This window comes from Saimiri boliviensis, chromosome 4 (assembly GCF_048565385.1).
Source record: "Saimiri boliviensis isolate mSaiBol1 chromosome 4, mSaiBol1.pri, whole genome shotgun sequence".
NCBI classification, from domain to species: domain Eukaryota; kingdom Metazoa; phylum Chordata; class Mammalia; order Primates; family Cebidae; genus Saimiri; species Saimiri boliviensis.
In genome coordinates this window covers 7,091,403-7,112,797 of record NC_133452.1, presented here as the reverse complement: position 1 = coordinate 7,112,797, position 21,395 = coordinate 7,091,403, and the positions used below count along the sequence as shown (strand labels likewise).

General features: G+C 37.2%; 1 protein-coding gene across 7 annotated transcripts in view; it reads left to right on the top strand.

The window, feature by feature from the left end:
• Positions 1-21,395, top strand: part of QKI (QKI, KH domain containing RNA binding) — a 169,427-nt gene that overhangs the window by 55,638 nt on the left and 92,394 nt on the right. For all 7 annotated transcript variants that reach the window (XR_005578496.2, XM_039465548.2, XM_039465555.2 and 4 more), the window contains exon 3: positions 6,460-6,576. Coding sequence is in view for 6 of the 7 variants with exons in the window: in XM_039465548.2 (XP_039321482.1) it covers positions 6,460-6,576 (117 nt within the window). In the remaining variant the exon portion in view is untranslated. The remainder of the gene's footprint in view (positions 1-6,459; positions 6,577-21,395) is intronic.

Here is a 21,395-nt window from a genome sequence, read left to right as displayed (position 1 = left end):
CCAGCGTAGTCTTTTCTTGGGGATAGGGACACAGATGGGTATGTACTTTAGGAGTAAGAATGAACCAGGAGGTTGCAGGTCCTCACAGAGACTGTATCTCAGCTCAAAATTGTCTATCAGTAAATGAAATTGCATTGATCTGGGTTGCTAGTAATAGTAGATGCCTGGCAGAAGCTGATACGTATCTTCTCTGGAGGAAGATATTATTGTCTTTGGCCTTATTTTTATAAGCTATTTATAAATAAGTGTATTGTCTGGCACACACTAGAAAATAAGCACACAAGGAGACAAGATGACATTAACAAAAATCTGAAGAAGCAATCCGAAAAACAATAGAAACAAATACAATGAGACTGTAGATTTTAGAATTTCAGACCCAGACTTTTATAAAAGCTGTAAGTTTTCAGTGTGGGAGGAGACAGAAGAAAAGGAAGAGAATTGGAAGCTATAAAAGAAAAACTAGAAAATTATTTACTTACTACTATTAATATAACAGGTGGGTTTAACAAAGATTAGAAGCATTTGAAGAGAGAATTAGTGAACTTGGAAGATAGCTCAGTGTTGAGATGCAGGGAGATGGAAAAAAGTAGAAGGGAGTGTGAAAAGTAAAAGGAATATAGTGAGAAAATTTAATATATGTAATTGTATTAGAAGAAGCAAAATGGAATGGGACAGAAGCAAGTTTGAAGAAAGCATGTTTCAGAGCTATAAAACCAAAGAAAGAAATAAAGCCACAGATATATGAAACTCTGTTTTTCCTTATATTTGTCATACTTACTGATAAACATGATAAAGGAAACCACATCTTGGCATATCATAGTAAAACTACTGAAGAGTAATGATGAAGAGGAAATCTTAAAGCAGCTAGAAGAGAAAAAGATCACTTTCAAAGGAGTAACGGGAAAGCTCAGTTCACTTTTATTAGTAACAGTGGAATCCGGAAGAGACAGTATATAAAGAATCTTTAAGGTGCCCTTTAAAAATAAAACATTTTAAAGTTCAATGAAGAATCATTTAGATGCTTTTTATAGGAGTCCTGTTTTAGATAGAAGAATAGCAAAAGTTTGAAAGTAATGGTATCAAGAAAAGACATGAAAAATTAATAAATTGTATCTTTATTAGTATCAATGTAAGCTTAATGGCAAAAGGCATCACTAGAGATAAAGAAGGCCACTTCACAATGACAGAAAGATACACAGTTGGTCCTTCAGCAACAGGGGGGTAAGAGGCACTGACCCGCTTTGCAGTCAGAAATCCACGTATAACTTTTAACTACCTCCAAAATTAACTACTGATAGCGTACTGTTGACTGGAAGCCTTACCAATAATATAAACCCCAGTCTATCAACACACTTTGTATGTCACACTCTATTCTTACAGTAAAATAAGCCATAGGAAAAACATTTTTAAGAAATCATAAGAAAGAAAAATACATATTTATTATTCATTAAGTGAAAGTAGATCACCATAAAGGTCTTTATCCTGGTGGTCTTTACATTGAGTAGGCTGAGGAAGAGGATCAAGAGGGTTGGGTCTTCTATCTCAAGGGTGGGAGAGGCAGAAGAGGTAATGGAGGTGGATGGGGTATCATACTTGATGTAATATTTATGGAAAGAAAATCTGTGTATAAGTAGACCCACGTAGTTCAGATCTCTGTTATTTAAGGGTTGGTTATAATAGCCTTTAAACACATACAGCAAAAATAGAAGTTAAAGGAGAAACAGATAAAATTTAATCACACCCGACTTTGCATTCATTTTAAGCACCTGTGGAATATTTACAAAAATTGACTATATACTATGCTGAAAAGCAAGTCTGAACAAATATTAAAGGATGACTATTATACATAATACTTTTGCCAATTACACTGGGAAGCTAGAAATCAAAACTAAATATAACTAGGAATTATATGTTGAAATCAGAATAATATATATTTAAATCTTTAGTAGATTTCAAATTACCTTGACTTCGTGGGATACAACTAAAGCTAGCTTAGAGATACAGGTATTGATCGACTTAACGACCTACGCAACTTTATGACCACAATCGCTAGCCACGACTGCTCCGCGTCTGGCAGCGCAAACGTTGCCCAGCTGGGCGTACGACAGTGCGGACCAGCTTCTGGCAGCACTACCATCTCCGCATGCACCATTTCAACTGTACATATAGCCTACTCAACTTACGACCAAATCGTGTTACGACTGTTCCGGGTCCCGACCGTGATCGTAAGTCGAGCAAAATTTTAGATGTATATGTTAGAAAAGAAGGAATACCAGTAGGCAAAATACTCATTTCAAAGAATTGGAAAAAGAAAAGCAGATTAAACAAAGGAAGTAGAAGGAAGGAAATAATTAAATGAAGAGTAGAAATCGATTAAAGACAAACACAAAATGAAATAATTCAATATATTAGCTAGCTATAGCTGCATTATAATAAATTACTCCAAAAACTTAAGTAAACCACTTACTGAGTTCCTGAGTCCTTCTTCCATTCAGCTGTAGGGTCAGCTAGGTGGTTCTATTTCTGGGAGTTGCCTGGTTGCAGGCATTGATGATGACTGGCTCACTATCTTTCATTCCCCAACAAGTTAGTCGAAGCTTGTTTACATGGGGGAAAAGGGTTCTAACAGAGTAGAGTAGAACCACAGAAGACTGACATTTGGGCATATCATTCTTACCTCTCCATTGTGTTGGCCAAAGCAAGTCACAATGCTAGCCTAGATTCAGGAGATGGGAGGAGGTACAGATTCCCTTTGCAGATGGCATGGACAAAGTGAGGGGCAGAGAATTGTGACCATTTTTGAAATCAGTCTACCTCAGTCAACAAAAGCAGGTTCTTCTAAAACACTTGTGAAGGCTGATCAAGAAACAGGAAGATACAGGTAGCCAGTCAAGAATTAAAAAATGAGGCATAGTTTCAGATCTTATAGGTATTAAAAATAAAGTTAGACATATACTTTAACAAATTTGAAAATTTAGACAAAATGGACACAACTTAAAAATTGACATGTGAAGGAATATAAAATCTGGATTAAAGAAATATTTAGGGGAAGAAATTCAAATGCTGCGTTTGTACTGAAATACACAATTTTTTCTTGATCATTTTTTCCTAAGCAATACAGCATAGCAGTGATTTACATAGTATTTACCTTGTATTAGGTATTTGAAGTAATCTGAAGATGATATCAGTTATATTGGAGGTCGTACATAGGTTATGTGCAGATATGACACCATTTTATATAAGGGACTTAAGCATCTGTGGATTTTGGTATTTGTGTGGGGACCTGGAACCAGTCCCCCTGCTCCACCCGGCAACTGAGCGGTGATTGTATAGATACGTATTTATGACAGTGATGACACTGCAGAGCAGTTGGAAAAGGGCAGTCTTTTCAATAACATTTGGATATTCATGTGAGAGAAAAAGAAAAATTATCCATAGACATCAATTCCTGGTACACTGTAGATGTAAATGTGAAAAAGTTAACAATTAAAGCTTCTAAAAGATAACACCAGAGGATATCTTTGTGACCTTGGGGTTGGCAGAGACTTCTTTTAAACAGGACACAGAAAACACTAGCCATGAAGATGTTACTGAAAATTTGAACTACATTAAAATAAAAAACTTTTCAGTTATCATAAGAAGCCATTAAAAGGGAAAAAGACAAGCCACAGGATTGGAAAAATACTTACCAGTTGTATAACCACAAAGTAGAAATCAATAAGGAAAAAATAATACAATAGGAAAAATGTAGGAAACTTCAAGTGTCCTTGAAAAAATTCATATCTAAATGGCCAGTAAACCTGAAAAAATGCTCAGCTTTGTTAGTAATCAGAGAAATGCTAATGGAAACATTTAATACATAGACTAGAAAGGTTAAAATATAAAAACACTGATAATAAATATTGGAGATGAAGTGGGCCCAAAGAAATTTTTATATAAATATATACTACTATGCTGGGGATAAAAATATGTACAACCATTTTAGAAAATAATTTAGTACTACATACTAAAGATTTTTTTTTTTTAAATCATCTTTTTTTGACCTGCAGTCTTTCTCAAGGCTCAGTCTTGTCCTGCTTCCTTACCTTGTCCTGTCTCTCATGATAGAGCCTTTCCTGAATCTCTAGTGAATGTTGTTTCAGTGTGAAACAATGAAAATTGTAAATTAGGAGCTTGTGTTCATAAATAGATATGCTCTTCCACTGCCAACCTTAATTTGGGTTGACCACCTAAAACACCAGGCTTTGAAATGAAAGTCACATAATGAATCACTAAATTTTCTCTGGAGTAGTTCAGTTTTTCTAGAGAAAAAAAACTAGCCCATTACCTACAAGTCAGATGCCTGGCTCTTGGTGTTCTGTGGGCAGTGATGGTCAGTTGTATTTATTACTTCCACCTTTTTGTTCTTGTTTTCTGCAAAACTTAATGTCTGCATGTCAAGTCTCTCTGGAGATCTGTAGGGCAAATTTGCTATTGATCACATCTTCTAGAAATGACATTCCAAACTTTATTAAGAGTAAGAGCCTGAGGTGTTTTTTTAAAAAAGGTAGGCTCTTACCTACTATTACAGACTTTTCACTGGACCTTGTGTATGTATTGTGCTATACACATACATATCTGCAGATGCAAATCACTGTAGCTCTGTCAGATACTATTATCCCCATTCTGTAATTGAGGCTGATTTGATTTGATTTTCAGATTTTTTTTTCTTTCTGGGATACAGTCTTCCTCTGTTGTTCAGGCTGGAGTGCAGTGGCGTGATCTCAGCTCACTGCAACTTCCATCTTCTGGGTTCAGATAATTCTCATGCCTCAGCCACCCAGGTAGCTGGAATTACAGGCATGCACCACCAAGCCTGGCTAATTTTTGTAGTTTTAGTAGAGACGGGGTTTCCCCATGTTGGCCAAGCTGGTCTTGAATGCCTGATGTCAAATGATCCACTCACCTCAGCCTCCCAAAGAATTGGTATTACAGCCACCGAGCCAGCCGATTTTCAGATTCCTTATTACTGTCTTCATAATTAAGCTTGAATACCAGCTAGAATCTATGTGCTTTCAGAGTTTAAGCACATAATCATAGTATACTACTTGAGTTTATTTAAATTGGGGATGTAGGAAGTTTAAGCTGACGAGTTTCTAAATTTGAAGTACGTTGTTGTAGTGGATCATGGTGGCGGTTTAGTAGGGTAAAGAGGTAAAGTTACTATATACTGAAGCACTGGGCAAAGATGAGGGGCTTTATTTGAACTTAAAGAGGTATTATGGATAAATTTCAGAATCTAGGATCTTGAAGAGCTAAATTAAGTGCTTATAGATCAGTCTGTGAGTCTCAACATAGGGTAAAAGAAGTTGTATGAAAATCTCCTCAGAGACTTTCTTCAAACAATATGGGCATTTTGCCTACCACCTTTCATTTGAGAATCACTTTTCTAAGATGTGGCAATGCGAAAGTAGAGCCAGGTGAGTACAGAAGATTGCAGAAGTATCCAGCTTCTTTAGCCCTGATGGCTGTGGATTTTCTAGCATGTTACTTTTAAGTAATGATGTACTAACAGTTGAATAAATGCAGGAAAAAAGTAGGAGACTATATGCATAAGAGTCAGTACCTATTTGGTTGAATAAATAAATGAAAACCACCCATGGATTTTTGTGGAACTGATGGCAAACACTTATATTTTGGTCTTTTATGCAGATGGCATACAAATGAGGAAAATTTACTGTTCACTATTCATCCTATTCTTCCTATTGGCCTTAAAGAAATAACTTGTATATATGAATACTAGGAGTTTCTGTTGAGGGATGGTAATTTTTTTTATTAATTGTACAATTTTTTATTTATATAATTATTGATATCACTGTCCCATTTAGTGATATTCAGAGTTTAGGCTTCTTACAAGTTAAAGGTAGAATGGAATATATACTCTTAAGACACATTTAGCATAGCCCACCCATAGTTTTCAGTTACATAATTCTCTGAACAGTTGCTTTGGAGAAAGTGTAACTTTTCTTAGGTAAATAAAAGAAGACTTCCCTCCAAGGATTTCGGTAGAAAGGACAGTTGCTAACAATTTCTTCAACACTGTCATTACAAAGAGACAGTTGGGAATTTTGTGGAAGGGACTTGTATTCTTGGCTGGCGTCTGATATTTTGTCAAATTCTTAGTATTCTCTGTTTTAGGTTATGTGTTGATGGATAGCTGTATACTGTTTCCAATTCATAGTTTGTGTTAATACATTTGAAAACGTAGTGCTAAACAATGAGCTATTGTAATTAGACCAGAGACTTAGCAAGACATTCATAAGGGCTCTAGATTTTATTTCAACTTAGTATTAAAAAGATACTTAACTTGAGTAAGTAAATATAGATAGACTTTATATTTTAAGAGCTGTAATTCCAACATGTGAATAATGTGTGGTGACCTTTTTTTTTTTTTGTTTTTTTGTTTTTTTGTTTTTCCAGTTTAATTTTGTTGGGCGAATTCTTGGACCTAGAGGACTTACAGCCAAACAACTTGAAGCAGAGACAGGATGTAAAATAATGGTCCGAGGCAAAGGCTCAATGAGGGATAAAAAAAAGGTAAGTCCTTGAAAATGGGCCAAGTCTTTATGTGAATAACTTACTATACTTTTACATCCTCCTAATGATCAAATTTCCAGATTTTTTTTTGTGCCTAAAACACTATACTCCATGTTAGAAACTTTTAAACTTTTTAAAGATGTTGTCTGATTTTCCCTTGTCAATTTTATCTTTTACTTAGCAAATTAAAATATCAGTTCATCATGTTACCTTACTTTGTTATTTACATTTGGGAAGCTGCTGATTTGGAAATTAGACCGTAATGTTGTGTGTTAACATATATAACTAAAAGTTTGAAAAATCTAAAATATTTCTCTTGATGAGATTTAAGAATCGTCAAATAACTTTGGTTGTATGTCAAATCACTGGGAGTGTTAGAAGATAGCAATCTATTAAAAGAAAGGCTGTCACTAGCCATATTAGATACATTTTGGGTTTCACCAATATTTTGTGTTGATTTTAACACATTTTAAAGTATATTGTTTTAGTTTGTGTGTGTGTGTGTGTCTCTCTGTGTGTGTTTTTCTCCTGGCATTTCTTCTTTTGCTGATTTAATTAGTAAAGACCCAACTATCTGAATATTATTGTTAGGAAGATTTTATTTACCTAGTTTGTTTTATCCAGCAATACTATGAAGCAGGATACTTTTGAATTTCTATCCTTGTACAAATTGGCAGATTAAAAAAAAAAAGATTTTGATGGCCAAAGATTAAAAGTGTTTTAGGAAGGTTTGTTTTTGTTTGTTAATTAATTTATTTTTTTAAAATACATTGACTTGAAGGGGCTATCTAGGAATAGTCTTTGGTTATTGTGTTGTATACCATGTGCACTGAATTGCTTTGTGGAACTTAATGAAATAAATACCAAACCCACAGGGTAGCTGATAAACTTGTTTTCTGAGCCCTCTGCCTTGTATCTTTTAAGCCCTTACATAGGCTGACTGGATCTCGTTCATTTTTGCTCCTCATTAGTGATTTAGTTGCCAAATTTAGACAGAATGTTCTCCTAATATTATTTAAAAGTCTTATAATCCATTCTTTGTCAGCTGTGTTTAAAGGTATTTTCATGGGAGTCTCTGAGTTCTCCTTGAGCATTTTTAGATGTTGTCCTAAATGTTTTTTTAGACTCTTAAGAAAATTTGTGCATATTTTGAATCAGCTGAGTGATAATCTTTTCAAAAGAATGTTGCCATAAAGTTTTGGTTCTGATGTTTGGACTTAGGATTATGTGGGCATTAAGTAATACTAGTTTAATTGCCTCTGGACAATGAATGAAGTCTTGGCAATTGACAGATACATAAATCTGCATGAAAAGATTATTATATATTCATCAGTTAAGCTATTCTGTCAGCTAGTTAACAAGCCCCTTTTTTCCCTCTTTTGAGTTTCTATGATTTTTGTAGTAATGGCCCTCTACTCACCTTGCTCACTCTTTCAAATCACAGACAACTAGGATTAGAGCTTGTAACTGTGTGATTATACTGTTGTACTCTTATAAGTGTTTATAATAAAAGTAAAGTCAGAATGGAATGCTTGGCTATTTGGTAAAGAACATGAAAAGAGATGGAAGCAAAAAGAGGTACTGATGTAAATAATAAAGATAGCTCATTGAGATGTATTTCAGGAGTTGAAAAAGGAAAAGCCATTTGCTTTAAGCTTTTCTATTGAGTTGTCATATATATATGATATATATATATATATATATATCATATATATATATATATGATATATATATATATATATATATGATATATATATATATGTACTAAGAAAGCTAGAAAAAATTTGCTGGTTGCTTGTTTTAGTTTTAACAAAAATGTTATGATGGGAATGTTGTGTGCTGATCTGAATCCTTTGCTACACTGGTAAACTCAGTGAGCGCCTACTATGGCTATTTTATGGAGTATTTGTTTTCTTGGTGTTTGGTGAGTACCTGGCACAGAGTGTAGGCACTTAAAAAGATATTTGTGAAGGGAGTGACCAGTTCAGGTAATAAATGAATGGCTTAGGTGCACCTTCCCACTTGTTTCCTGAAAAGGTTTGGTAAATAAAGAAAATTATAAATGCTATGTACTGCTAATGCTTTGGGGAAGATGGTAATACACTAAGCTACTGGTTTTAAGCAACTAAGTTAATATGCCACTTTAATTTTCATTCTCTTGGATTGTTATTATGAAAGTCTTGTCTGTACCAGCCAAGTTTTATTATTACTGTTTTGTAAATGAAGAGACCAAAGCCTCAGGGAGGTTGAGTAATTTGCCAAAGGTCACATGCCAAAATGTGGCAGTCAAAATTTGAAACTAGGCTAGGCACAGTGGCTCACACCTGTAATGTCAGCACTTTGGGAGGCTGAGGTGGGAGGATCCCAGGAGTTGAAGACCAACTTGGGCAACATAGTGAGACCCCCATCTCTACAATAAAACTTAAAAAAATTAGCCAGGTATGGTGGCATGCACCTGTAGTCCCAGCCTTCTAGGTAGACTGAGGTGGGAGGATGCTTGAGCACAGGAGTTGACACAGCAGTAAGCTATGGTTGTATGCCACTGCACTCCAGCGTGGGCGACAGAATTAGACCCTGTCTCTGGAAAAAAGAAAATTGAAACTGAAGTTTGAGTTCTATCTGTGGTATACTAGCCGTGTTAATTATGACCCATTTCTTTTTTTTTTTTCTTTTTAAGATGGGGTTTCACCATGATGGTCAGGCTGGTCTTGAACTGCTGACCTCAGGTGATCCACCCACCTCAGCCTCCCAAAGTGCTAGGATTACAGGCGTGAGCCACAGCGCCCGGCCTAATGATGAACCATTTCTAAGAGTGATAACTTTAGACATATTAGAACAACTTGAATATTGAGTATTATAAACTTTGACTACCATTTCACACACCACTCAGTATACTTCTGACACCAGATATGTGAGGGTTTCTCCCCACAAACCAAACAAATCCCCAGGAAACACCATCTAGATGTCCTCTAATTCAGTTCAAAACTGGGGATAATGTCACATACTACAGATTGAGAGCTCAGACCTGTAAGACTGTCTCCACTTCAGATGCCAGCTGCAAGCTCCAGTGATGACCTGTGCTTTTGACTGACCAGCAAGTCCCACCTCGGGTTCAATTAATTTGCTAGAGTAGTTCACAGAACTCAGGGAAAAACACTTATTTATTATAAAGGATGTTACAAAGAATACTGATGAACAACACATGGAAAATATACATAGGGCAAGACGTGAGAAGGGGCTCAGAGCTTCCATCCCTTCTCCAGTGTGCCACCCTCCAGGTATCTTCATGTGTTTGTTCAGCTATTTGGAATCTCTCCAAACCCTGTCCTTCTGTTTTTTGTTTTGTTTTGTTTTTAAATAGAGGTTTCATTATGTAGTCATGACTGATTACATCATTGGCCATTGGTGATCAACTCAACATTAAGCCTTTCTCCCTTCTCTAGAGCTTGGGAAATGAGGCTGAAAGTTTTGGCTCTCTGCTCACTTGATTGGGGTTTCTCTGGCAATCAGCCTTGATCTTATGACTAATCCAGGGACCACACCCATTTGTCACTTCATTTTACAAAAAGACACAAAACAGCTTCCGGACCACCACAATAAGGGAATATTGCAATAAAGCTAGTCACACATTTTTTTAGTTTCCTAGAGCATATGAAAGTTATGTTTATACTATACTGTAGGCTGTTAAGTGTGCAACAGCATTATGTCTAAAAGATATACGTACTGGTTGGGTGTGGTGGCTCACACCTATAATCCCAGCACTTTGGAAGGCCGAGGTGGGCAGATCACGAGGTCAGGAGACCGAGACCATCCTGGCCAACATGGTGAAATCCCATCTCTACTAAAAATAAAAAAATTCACTGGGTGTGGTGGTGCATGCCTGTAATCCCAGCTACTGGGGAAGTTGGGGCAGGAAAATTGCTTGAACCCAGGAGGCAGAGGCTACAGTGAGCCGAGGTTGTGCCAGCTGCACTATAGCCTGGTGACAGAGTGAGACTCTGTCTCAAAAAAAAAAAAAATACACCATAGTTTAAAAATACTTTATCACTAAAAAACTGCTAATGATCATCTGAACCTTCAGCAAGTTTGAATCTTTTGCCGGTAGAAGGTTTTGCCTGGATATTGATGGCTGCTGACCAGGGTGGTGGTTGCCGGTGGTTGAGGTGACAGTGACAACTGCTTAAAATAAGAACAATGAAGCTTGCCTCGTGGATTTACTTTTCCTTTCACAAAAAATGTCTTTGTAGCATGCAGTGCTCTTTGATAGCATTTTACCCACAGGAGAACTGTTTTTAATATTGGACTCAGTCCTCTCAAATCTTGCTGTTGCTTTTTAAATTAAGTTCATGTAATATTCTAAATTTTTTATTGTCATTTCAACAGTGTTCACAGTATCTTAACCACAAATACATTCCATCTCAAGAAGTCACTTTCTCTGCTCATCCGTAAGAAGCAACTCCTGATAAATTTTTATCATGAGATTGCAGCAATTCAGTCACATCTTCAGACTCCACTTCTAATTCTAGTTCTCTTGCCATTTCCACATCTGAAGTTTCTTCCACCACCATACTCTTGAACTCCTCAGAGTCAAGGGTTGGAATCAACTTTTTCCAGACTTCTGCTAAAGTTGATATTTTGACCTCTCTCCGTGAATCATGAATGTTTAATGTTTAATGGCATTAAGAATGGTGATTCCTTTCCAGAAGGTTTTCAATATACTTTGCCCAAATTTATCAGAGAAATCACTATCTTTGACAGCTATAGGCTTACGAAAGACATTTCTTAAATAATAAGGCTTGAAAGTCTAAATTACTCCTTGATCCATGGGCTACAGAATGAATGTTGTGTTAGCAGGCATGAAAACGACATTCATCTCCTTGTACATCTCCACCAGAGGTTTGGGGTTACCAGGTGCATTGACAATGAGCAGTAATATTTTGAAAGCAATCTCTTTTTCTGAGCAGTAAGTCTTAACAGTAGGCTTAAAATACTCAGTAAACCTTTCTGTAAACAGATGTGCTGACATTCAGGCTTTGTTGTTCCAATTAGAGAGAGAGCACAGAGAGAGTATACTTAGCATAATTTTTTTTTTTTTTCTTTTTTTTAAAGGCAGAATCTTGCTCTACCGCCCAGGCTGGAGTGCAGTGGTACGATTTCAGCTCACTGCAACCTCTCCTCTGCCTTCTGGGTTCAAGTGATTCTCGTGCCTCAGCCTCCTAAGTAGCAGGGATTACAGGCATTCACCACCACGCACCGTCACGCCCAGCCTTTTTTTTTTTTTTTTTTTGTATTTTTGTATTTTTAGTAGAGACGAGGTTTTGCCATGTTGGCCAGGCTAGTCTCGAACTCCTGGCCTCCAGTGGTCTGCCTCTCCCACCACCCTTGGCCTTCCAAAGTGCTGGAATTACAGGCGTGAGCCACTGCACCTGTTCCATTTAGCATAATTTTTAAGGGCCCTAGTATTTTTGGAAGGGTAAATCAGCATTAGTTTAAATATAAAGTCACCAGTTGCATTAGCCCCCAACAAGAAAATCAGCCTGTCTTTGAAAGGTTTGAAGCCAGGCATTGACTTAACCTCTAGCTATGGAAGTTTTAGATATCGTCGTCTTCCAGTAGAAGACCGTTTCAACTAAATTGAAAATCTGTTGTTCAGTGTAGCCACCACCTTCCTTCATCATTGATCCTAGCTAGATCTTCTGGATGATTTGCTGCAGCTTCTGCATTAGCTCTTGGTGTTTCACTTTTAAGTTCTAGAGTTGGCTTAAACTAAATCTCATGAAGCAACCTATGCTAGCTTCTGATTTTTGTTCTGCAACTACCTCAATTGTCTCAGCCTTCATAAAATTGAAGAGGTAGGGCCTTGTTCTGGATTAGGCTTTGACTTAAGGGAATGTTGTGGAATTTTTTTTTTTTTTTTAAATCCAGACTAAAACTGTCCATCTTCAAGTAAGCCTGTTTCCCTTTCCTATCTTTCTTGTGTTCACTAGAATAACATCTTTAATTTCCTTCAAGAACTTTCTACTTACATTTACAGCCTGACCAATTGGCATAAAAAGTCTAGCTGTTTGCCCTATCTTGGTTTTTCACATACCTACCTTGGTAAGTTTAATCATTTCTAGCTTTTGACCTAGAGATGTGCGACTCTTCCTTTCACTTGAACACTTACAGACTGTTGGAGGGTTATTAATATTGGCCTACTTTCAATATTGTTGCATCCCTGGGAATAGGGAGGCCTGAGGAGGGGGGAAAGATGGGAATGGTTGATCCGTGGAGCAGTCCAGACGCACACAGTACTCATCACTTAAGTTCGCTGTCTTATATGGGCATGGTTTTAATATTACAGTAGTAGTATTAAGGATCACTGTCTATAGGTCACCATAGCAAACATAATAATAGTAATGTAAAAGTTTGAAATATTGTGAGAATTATCAAAATGTGACTTGGAGACACAAATTGAGTATGTGCTGTTGGAAAAATGGTACCACAAAACTTGTTTGATGCAGGGTTGCCATAAACCTTCGATTTGTAAAAATGCAGATTGAGCAGATTGCAAATTTAAGCAGATTACAAATGCTAGAGAAGTAATTTTAGATGAGATCAGGCACATTTCAGGGTGGTATGGCCATAGACTAGAGGAGTAATTTTAGGAAAAGGAAGTAATTATGTTTTTTCAGTTGAGGTAACAGAGGCCATATCCCGGGCTGTGAAAGAAATGTATTCATGCTAGAAGGCATGGTTCATCTTTAGAAACTGGTGGGAGTCAGCTGGTTCTAATGTATCAAATGGAAAGTAAGCCATTAAAACAGAACAGTGTTTTATACACAGTTAGGTACTTGGCAGATTGTTTTGGCCTTACAGTTAAGTAGTACATTGAAGTTCACCCTTGGGGAATGTATATGCATGGTCATTGTAGGGGACACCGTTTGTGCGTTTGTCTTACCAGTCTGCAATTTGTCAGCTTTTCTGACATCTCTCTTCTCATAAACAAGAGGGGACTAAGTAGCCACGCTTGTAGGTTCTTTTTCCTCACCTCCTATTTATTTCCTCCCTCCTCCCCTAATGTGTTGATGGGTGAAATGTACGCAGTTTCTCAAAGCCATGTCAGTCAGATGTTGTATCATTTAGAAATATGCAAAGACTCAGCAATTCCAGTTTGAGTTCTTAGCTCAAAATGAAGGGATGTGCCCTCAGAAGCCATTCTAGGGCTGCTAATAACAGTGATTAGAGCAAAGGTGTCCAATCTTTTGGTTTCCCTGGACCACATTGGAAGATGACGAATTGTCACAGGCCACACATAAAATACCCTAACAATAGCTGATGTGCCTTTTTAAAAAAAAATCTCGTAACGTCTTAAGAAAGTTTACAAATTTGTGTTGGTCCACATTCAAAGCCGTCCTGGGCTGCATGCGGCCTGTGGGCCAGGGGTTGGACAAGCTTGGGCTAGATGTTCTCAGCCACTTTTACTTTCTGTGCTGCATCGTGTTCAGATTGTGGGACAACCTTGGAAAATAGTTAAATTCTTCTAACAGAAATGGAGGCTTAAAGAAGTGAAGTAACCCATTCTCTTCCTCATTTCCACCTAAAGAATACACAAAATAGAAACTTCTGTCTCTCGCTGGATATTCAAATTTAGTTGTAAAAATCATTCTTGTCAGAAAGTGGGCTTTGAAATAAGTTGGTAATAGTTTTTAACTTAATATTTGTTTCCCAAATATGTTTGACTATAGTCTCTCTATTTTTAAAGATGCCCCTATAACTCCTTGAAGAACTTCAGTGTTTCGTGGAGTGTAATTTTGAAATGTTGTTAGTCATATTGTATAATTGCAGACATAAGTGGGATTCTTGAATTTGGTTTTACAGAATTTTAGGTAGAGCATTGAATAACTTTTTTTACATGGTATTTTTCATATACGTTACAAATTGTTAAATATCTCTTATAGCAGAGATTTCTTAGCCCTATTTGTTAGGCTTAAAATATATTTTTATGGCTGGGTACAGTGGCTCACGCCTGTAATCCCAGTACTTTGAGAGGCTAAGGCGAGTGGATCACACGAGATCAGGAGTTTGAAACCAGCCTGGCCAAGATGGTGAAACCCTCTCTCTACTAAAAATACAAAAATTAGCCGGATGTGGTGGCAAATGCCTATAATCCGAGCTACTCGGTAGGCTGAGGCAGGAGAATTGCTTGAACCTGGGAGGGGCAGGTTGCAGGGAGCCGAGATTGTGCCATTGCACTCCAGCCTGGGTGACAGAGTGAGATTCTGTCTCAAACACACACATACACGCGCGCGCGCACACACACACACACACACACACACACACACTATATTTTTAGAAAAGTGAGAAAGTCCTAGATGGTCTCAAGAAAATTAAGGACTCCTTAAATTCCATTAGTCTAGACACGACCCTTGTTTATAGTTTGGTATGTCTTGTAGATTGTTCTTCATGCAGATATACACATGTATACATGTGTTTTATTAAGTGGATCATGTTATATATGCTGCTTTATAATCAGCATTTTTTCCTCCAGCTCTATATTCTGTCCTATGTGTTATTAGCAGAATTTTTGATGTCACAAAAGAAGTAGCACTTGAATTTAAATTTCCTCATCAAGGCAATTTACTTCTATAGAAGGGTTTGGCTCACAGTTGGAACAATGTTGACCATATACCTGGACAAGGAGGGTAAGGGGTACTTATGCCCTAACGGAGGTCTCCCCTACTGCTGTGTTGTTTCCTCATTGGCTAGCGTTAGACGGCACAGTCTAGTTTAATTCTGATTGGCTATTTTAAAGGGAGCAGGTGTATGAGTGGCAGTGGTGGGGTGGGTGGGTAGTTTGGCGGGAAGGATGGTTACAGGCAGGTCAGAACAGGTAAGCAGGGGTCAGAGCAGGTGACCAGGATGAGTCAGGCAGGACAGGGGACAAGGGGAAGAGGTGAACTACTGATTAGAGCTGGTGGAAAAAGTTTACTGGAACTGCAAGGAAGTTAAACTTTAAAATAGAGAATTAAAGAATATGAGAGCTGAACATACATATTGATTCTTTGAAGAGAAACTTGGGGTTCACTATATCTGACATTTATCAGTTCACCAAATAGTAGAGCTTTATGCTTAAGACTTTGTGCTAGGTCATAGGAAAGTACACTTAAAGGAAATTTCAAGGCACTATTCATAGTGATATGCAAAAATAAATAAATTTCCTTGAATTTTTGTGTGAGGGGACTTAGAAGTTTTTATTTTTATGAAATATGTTACGGCTGTGTCAACACTTTGAAAGAGATCAAATTAATTCAGTCTTGTGATTGATACACCAGAGTGGCTTTGGCAGTTGGTAGCATAGCATCAAGTACTAGTAGGGTTCCAAAAGCCTGTTTTATTGCTCTTGTTGAATACTTACCTCTCTGACAAGCCTCTAACGTGGGTATAGTTTGTTGCTTGTTTTTAACTTTTCATTATGGAAAATTTTAAGCAGTGGAAAGACAAGTAGTGTAGTAAACTATTTACTCATCACCCAGGGTCAGGATTGCCTCTCTCCTTTCAAGAGGGAACTTTCTCATTCCCCATTGCCTTCCCCTACCTTTGGCCTCCCAGATTATTTTAGAAGCAAATTCAAACATATAATTTCAACTGTAAATATTTTATTAGACATCTCCAAAATGGAAGGACTCTAATGATAATGTGTTTGTGTGCGTGTGTGTTTTTAATCTCTAGAAAATTTTTTATCATCAAATATGTAGTCAGTGTTAATAGTTTCCCTGGTGTCTCATAAATATGCTTTTAAAATAATTTGTTTTAACGAGCATACAAATTAGGGTCATCTGCATTTTAATTGATTGGTAGATCCCTTAAGCCACTTGCCACTCACCTCCATTTCTCCCTCTTGGCGTCACTGGGTGATTTGTCTTGAATTCCCATGGATTTTGCTAGTGGCATTTTCATAGTGGTGTTTAACATTTATCTCTCTTCCCTATATTTCTTGTAAATTGGTAGTGACAAAAGTTTAATTAGATTCAGCTCTCCCACCTTCTCTTCCTCATTTCTGTTTCTTTTTGAAAGAATATTTCATAATTAGTGTTGTTATGGTAGTATGTAAAATCTCATTTTCTCTGTGTGATTTTAGCAATCATTGTTGATTGTTTTCTGGGTCTTTTATTTCAGTGAGAGTTGCAGAGTAACTATATTCTATTTCTTCATATTAGCTAGATAAGAGTTTTTATAAGAAAGGCAGAATAAATGTTTAATTCTTTATTTACTATTTTTTAAATAGAGAATCGGTTCCCAGGAATCCTCCAGAGGCAAAGAGTGAGTTGTTCCGCTCCCCCAATCCCACCTTTGGATATCACTACAAATGCATTTAAACAGTTTTGATATGTTTCAGTTCATTGAAGTTATTATTTTTTAACTGGTGCTCAAGTTGGCCATTGGAGAGACTTCTTCACATTGACTTCTAAATCCTTTTCAACATAATTCTAGTAGATGGGAATAGTAACTTTGCTTTCTAGTGTAATGTGATACGGTAGTCCACACTCTTCTTTTAAGAATTTTTCCTCAGACTTGGAATCAGCCAATTTTTTAGGGAATCTTAATTACCAAAAAAACAGTGACAAGAAAAGAGAGAGAGCGCGAAATAGCACAGAGGTTATATTCTGGGCTACAGTGATGCTCATTACTGTAGACTTTTTAGAGCTAGGAAATACACTAATATTTTCACAAGTTCATTATGATTAAATATAGGACTATAATGTTTTTATTTAATCTTGTATCCGTAGCTTCTTTCTCACTGAAAATCCTGATTCCTCATGACACAAAATAATGGTTCATTTGCGGGCCGGCGTGGTGGCTCAAGCCTGTAATCCCAGCACTTTGGGAGGCCAAGGCGGGTGGATCATGAGGTCAAGAGATTGAAACCATCCTGGTCAACGTGGTGAAACCCTGTCTCTACTAAAAATACAAAAAAAAAAAAAAAAAAAAAAATTAGCTGGGCATGGTGACGCGTGCCTGTAATCCCAGCTACTCAGGAGGCTGAGGCAGGAGAATTGCCTAAACCCAGGAGGTGGAGGTTGCGGTGAGCGGAGATCGTGCCATTGCACTCCAGCCTGGGTAACAAGAGTGAAACTCCACGTCTAAAAAAAAAAAGGTTTATTTGCTTTATTTCAAAAAAGGAATACAAAGTAAGCTCAGAATAACAATATAAACACTACTACCAATGATGACAACAGTTTTACCCTGAGCTCTTACTATTTTTAGGATATCTTTCACTAGAGATACTAGTTATCGTCTATTAAAACACTTGAAATAATTTTTAGTGTGTAACAGTTATGCTAGTGTATGGACCCATCGTTAGGTTAATTTGTTGCACTTGATTTTCTAGTTGTGGAAATTGCATAAAATATTTTCCTATTTCGTACTTTAAAATGTTTACATGGTTCCAAAGCAAAATCTACAAAGCAGAGGATTTTTATAAAGTATGGCTTTTATCTCTAGCACTAGTCCTCCCTTTCTGTTTGGGTAGAATTTTTAAGTTTTCCTTCACTTCTTTTTTTTAAACATAGTTATGTAACTCTGTGTGTGTGTGTGTGTGTGTGTGTGTGTGTGTGTGTGTGTGTGATTTCTCTTTTTATAGATTACACCCTCAGTACTTTTTCATACCTTTATTATTTATTTTCAATTAATAGTACATTGTAATCATTTAATGGGAGTATTTAGAGAATAGTCTTTATTCCTTTTTTTGCCTTTACAAATAGGAACAGCTATGTTGAAAGTGTTTCGTGGAGTTGCTAATTTACGTTTGGGATAGAATTTAGATGTAGGATTGTAGTGTGTGAACTTGTTATTTAGTGCTAAATTACTCCGTCTTATGGTGGTTGTTTGCATTACTATTGGCAGTGTTTTGAGAGTAGCAGTTTCCCCACAGCTTCACCAAACTTTTGCTCTGTTATGCAGGAGATTGAGCATCTTTTCAAGGCACTTTCAAAGAAATTAGGGGGTGTGTGTGTGTGTCAGTGTGCGTAAAAAGTCATTACTGTTAGGAGCACCGTAACCATCATCAGTTTCCCAACTATTGTTTGTAATGTGTTTCTTTATTTTCTGACTGAAGCAGTTTATAAATAATAGTTAGACTTAGTTGAAATGGTACCATTATAACATGTCTTAAGGCACATCATAATTGTGATAACTTCTGGCTGGGCTTAAGAAACGACTTACTATTTAAATGTTTTTAGGTGGAAATAGGCTTTGATTTTTCTATAAGCTTATAAGCTTTTCTCAGCTAGTGTTCCTCATCTGAACACAGAGCATAGGAATTATTTTATTAAGGATGACTCATTAAGAGAACTATAACCGGGTGACAGAAGCAGGGCTGCAGGGGTCCGAAGATGCTCACTGTTCCCCAGTCAGATGTGTTTTCCCAGGTCCTCACGCAAGAATGGAGAGAGGGCCATGGTGGGGAGGTGAGCTCCTTCAAGTAAGTGCCAGACCCAGAGAGTTTTGCAGAAAGCAATTTATAAGGCAGAGAGAGCAGGAAAGAGAGAAAAGTAGAGAGAGCTCCCATGCTGTTGTGGGAGGGGATCCCAGAGAGAGAAATCCTTATAGGGAGAGAGGGAGAGACAGCTCCCACGTTGGTGTGGGAGGGGATCCAGAGATGGAGTCCCTATAGGTAAGGGAGTAGTGGGGGGTTTTAACCCTGGAGTTACTCCCACCCTATTCAAGTTCTTGTCCAGTGAGAGGAGCTTTTCCAACTTCCTCTGGAGTGATTGATCTTCGACTCTGGTATTGGATTGGTTGCCTGGCCCACAATCAAAGCCGCCTCCCTCAGAGCTTTTGGCGGGTTTTCTAAACAAAGGAAGCTGACTTGGGCTTTCTACTCAGCCTGCCTTCGGGAAAGTTAGACAAAGAACTCTAAGTTCCCAGATGGGGACATGGATGAAGAAGGCCTGTTGGGCCTGTGGCTGGGAAATTTCTGTCTTTGAAACCACACCCCTTGTGGACTCAGTTTTTCTTGACACAATCCCTCAGAACCATTATAGTTACGCAGGAGAGAAGTTAATCACATATAATGTATGTCTTGAGCTGGGCATTAAATTTGATTCTCATGTGGAATTCTTAGTTGAGAAAGGTGTACCCTATGAGAAATGGTTTTTTCTTGAATTTTGTATTACTGCCTCACCATCAAACCGTATATATTCCCATTCTTCCTTCAGCCTCCCTTATTGGTACCATTTGACAAGATGTATTAGGGAGTAGGAACTGTTACAGATTCTTTGTTAAAGGATTGATCTTACAAATTGCATACTTATCAACTTTCATGAATCCGATTGAATTGTCGAATTAGCTGTGAAAACAGATGAGTTGCCTTAGAAGAGTGGCAGTGAAACGTATGCTGTTGTATAATCCAGTGTAGAGGGAACCTTATTAAGCCATAGAGTCTAAACTTATCTTTGTGATACTTAGTTCTTCAGTAAGTGGTACTGCAAATGATTGTTAGCCAGTTTTCATTACCTTCCGCCATAGTTAATTTAATACAGTCTGAGGCAGCAGTTATTTTTTTAATGCCTATCATTTTTTTGCCCTCAAGGAACTTTCACCCCTGGAATGCTGATATATTGACAGTGAACTAATACAACAGAGGTGATATATACATTGTGCCACAGGAAGTCAAGAAGTAATGAGTCCTTTGAAGGTTGAAGGTTTTTTAAGGAAACTGGAGAAGATTGACTGAAGTAGGGGTTTACCAGGCAAATGAATAAAGTGATATTCTAGACATCAGAAATAGAATCAGCCAGGTTATGTTGCTATGTGGATGCTTGATGTGTCTCAGTGGAAGGTATGGGGCACAGTGAAATGTTGGTATAGAAGACAAGGCTGAGGTCTGAGGATAAAAGACCTTGATCCTTGGATCCAAATTTATTTCATTTTGAAAGCAGTGCTTCAACACTCTTCTCTTTTAAACATGAGAAGTTACATAACATATTAATTGTTTTGGAAAGGTAACTTGACAGTAGTGGAAGAGATGGACAGAAGTGGGAAGTGATTAAAAGCAGAAGACAAATGATCAAGTCTCAAACAACTCTGCCTAGAAAGTCCTTTCTTGTGTTAGGATAAAATCTTTGAAACTTCAGTCCTCTGATCTTAATCTACTTTGAATTCAAAACAAATATAAACTCTTAAACTTTAGAGACTTTGACATATTTAATGACAGTGCTTATCTTAATGGTGTTCTGCTCCAGCTAAAAGTTTATTGCCTAGTAACCTTAGTTTTCTTTTAAGATGTCATGTGATATGGTATTGGATTCAACTTCAAAAGTGGTAGATTGGTTTGTTTTTAAAGAGAAAACAAAGCGTGCTGTTCTTTCAGTGCTTTTCAAACCATCCGTGGTAAGAAACTCACTAAAAAAATTCAATCTATTATATCTTTTAGTGAAATGTAATAAAATTAGTTACCAGAGAAGTTGAATTTTAAAAAGACATAATTTAATGCCATTTAAAACTTTTATCAAGAGACATAAAATTATCCTGTCAGAATGCTCAAAGAGTTTCTGAACAGGCCTGATTCCTGTACTTGTAGGCTGTACTTTCAGTGGCACTGGTTTAAATGCCAGCTGTAACGTGGTTTGTTGGTTTCAGGATTGTGATCTAGCTCCCTGTTGTCTGCCTTCCTCTGCTTTTGTTCTTCTCACCCTCTCCTTTCCCCCCCCCCCATGTTTATAAACTAAAATTCAATTTAGAATATTGACTAGATTATTTTAAAATTTGATTTCTGGTTTTACATGTTCATTAAGGATTCAAATGGCTTAGCTTTGTTTTAAGATGGAAGAGTACAA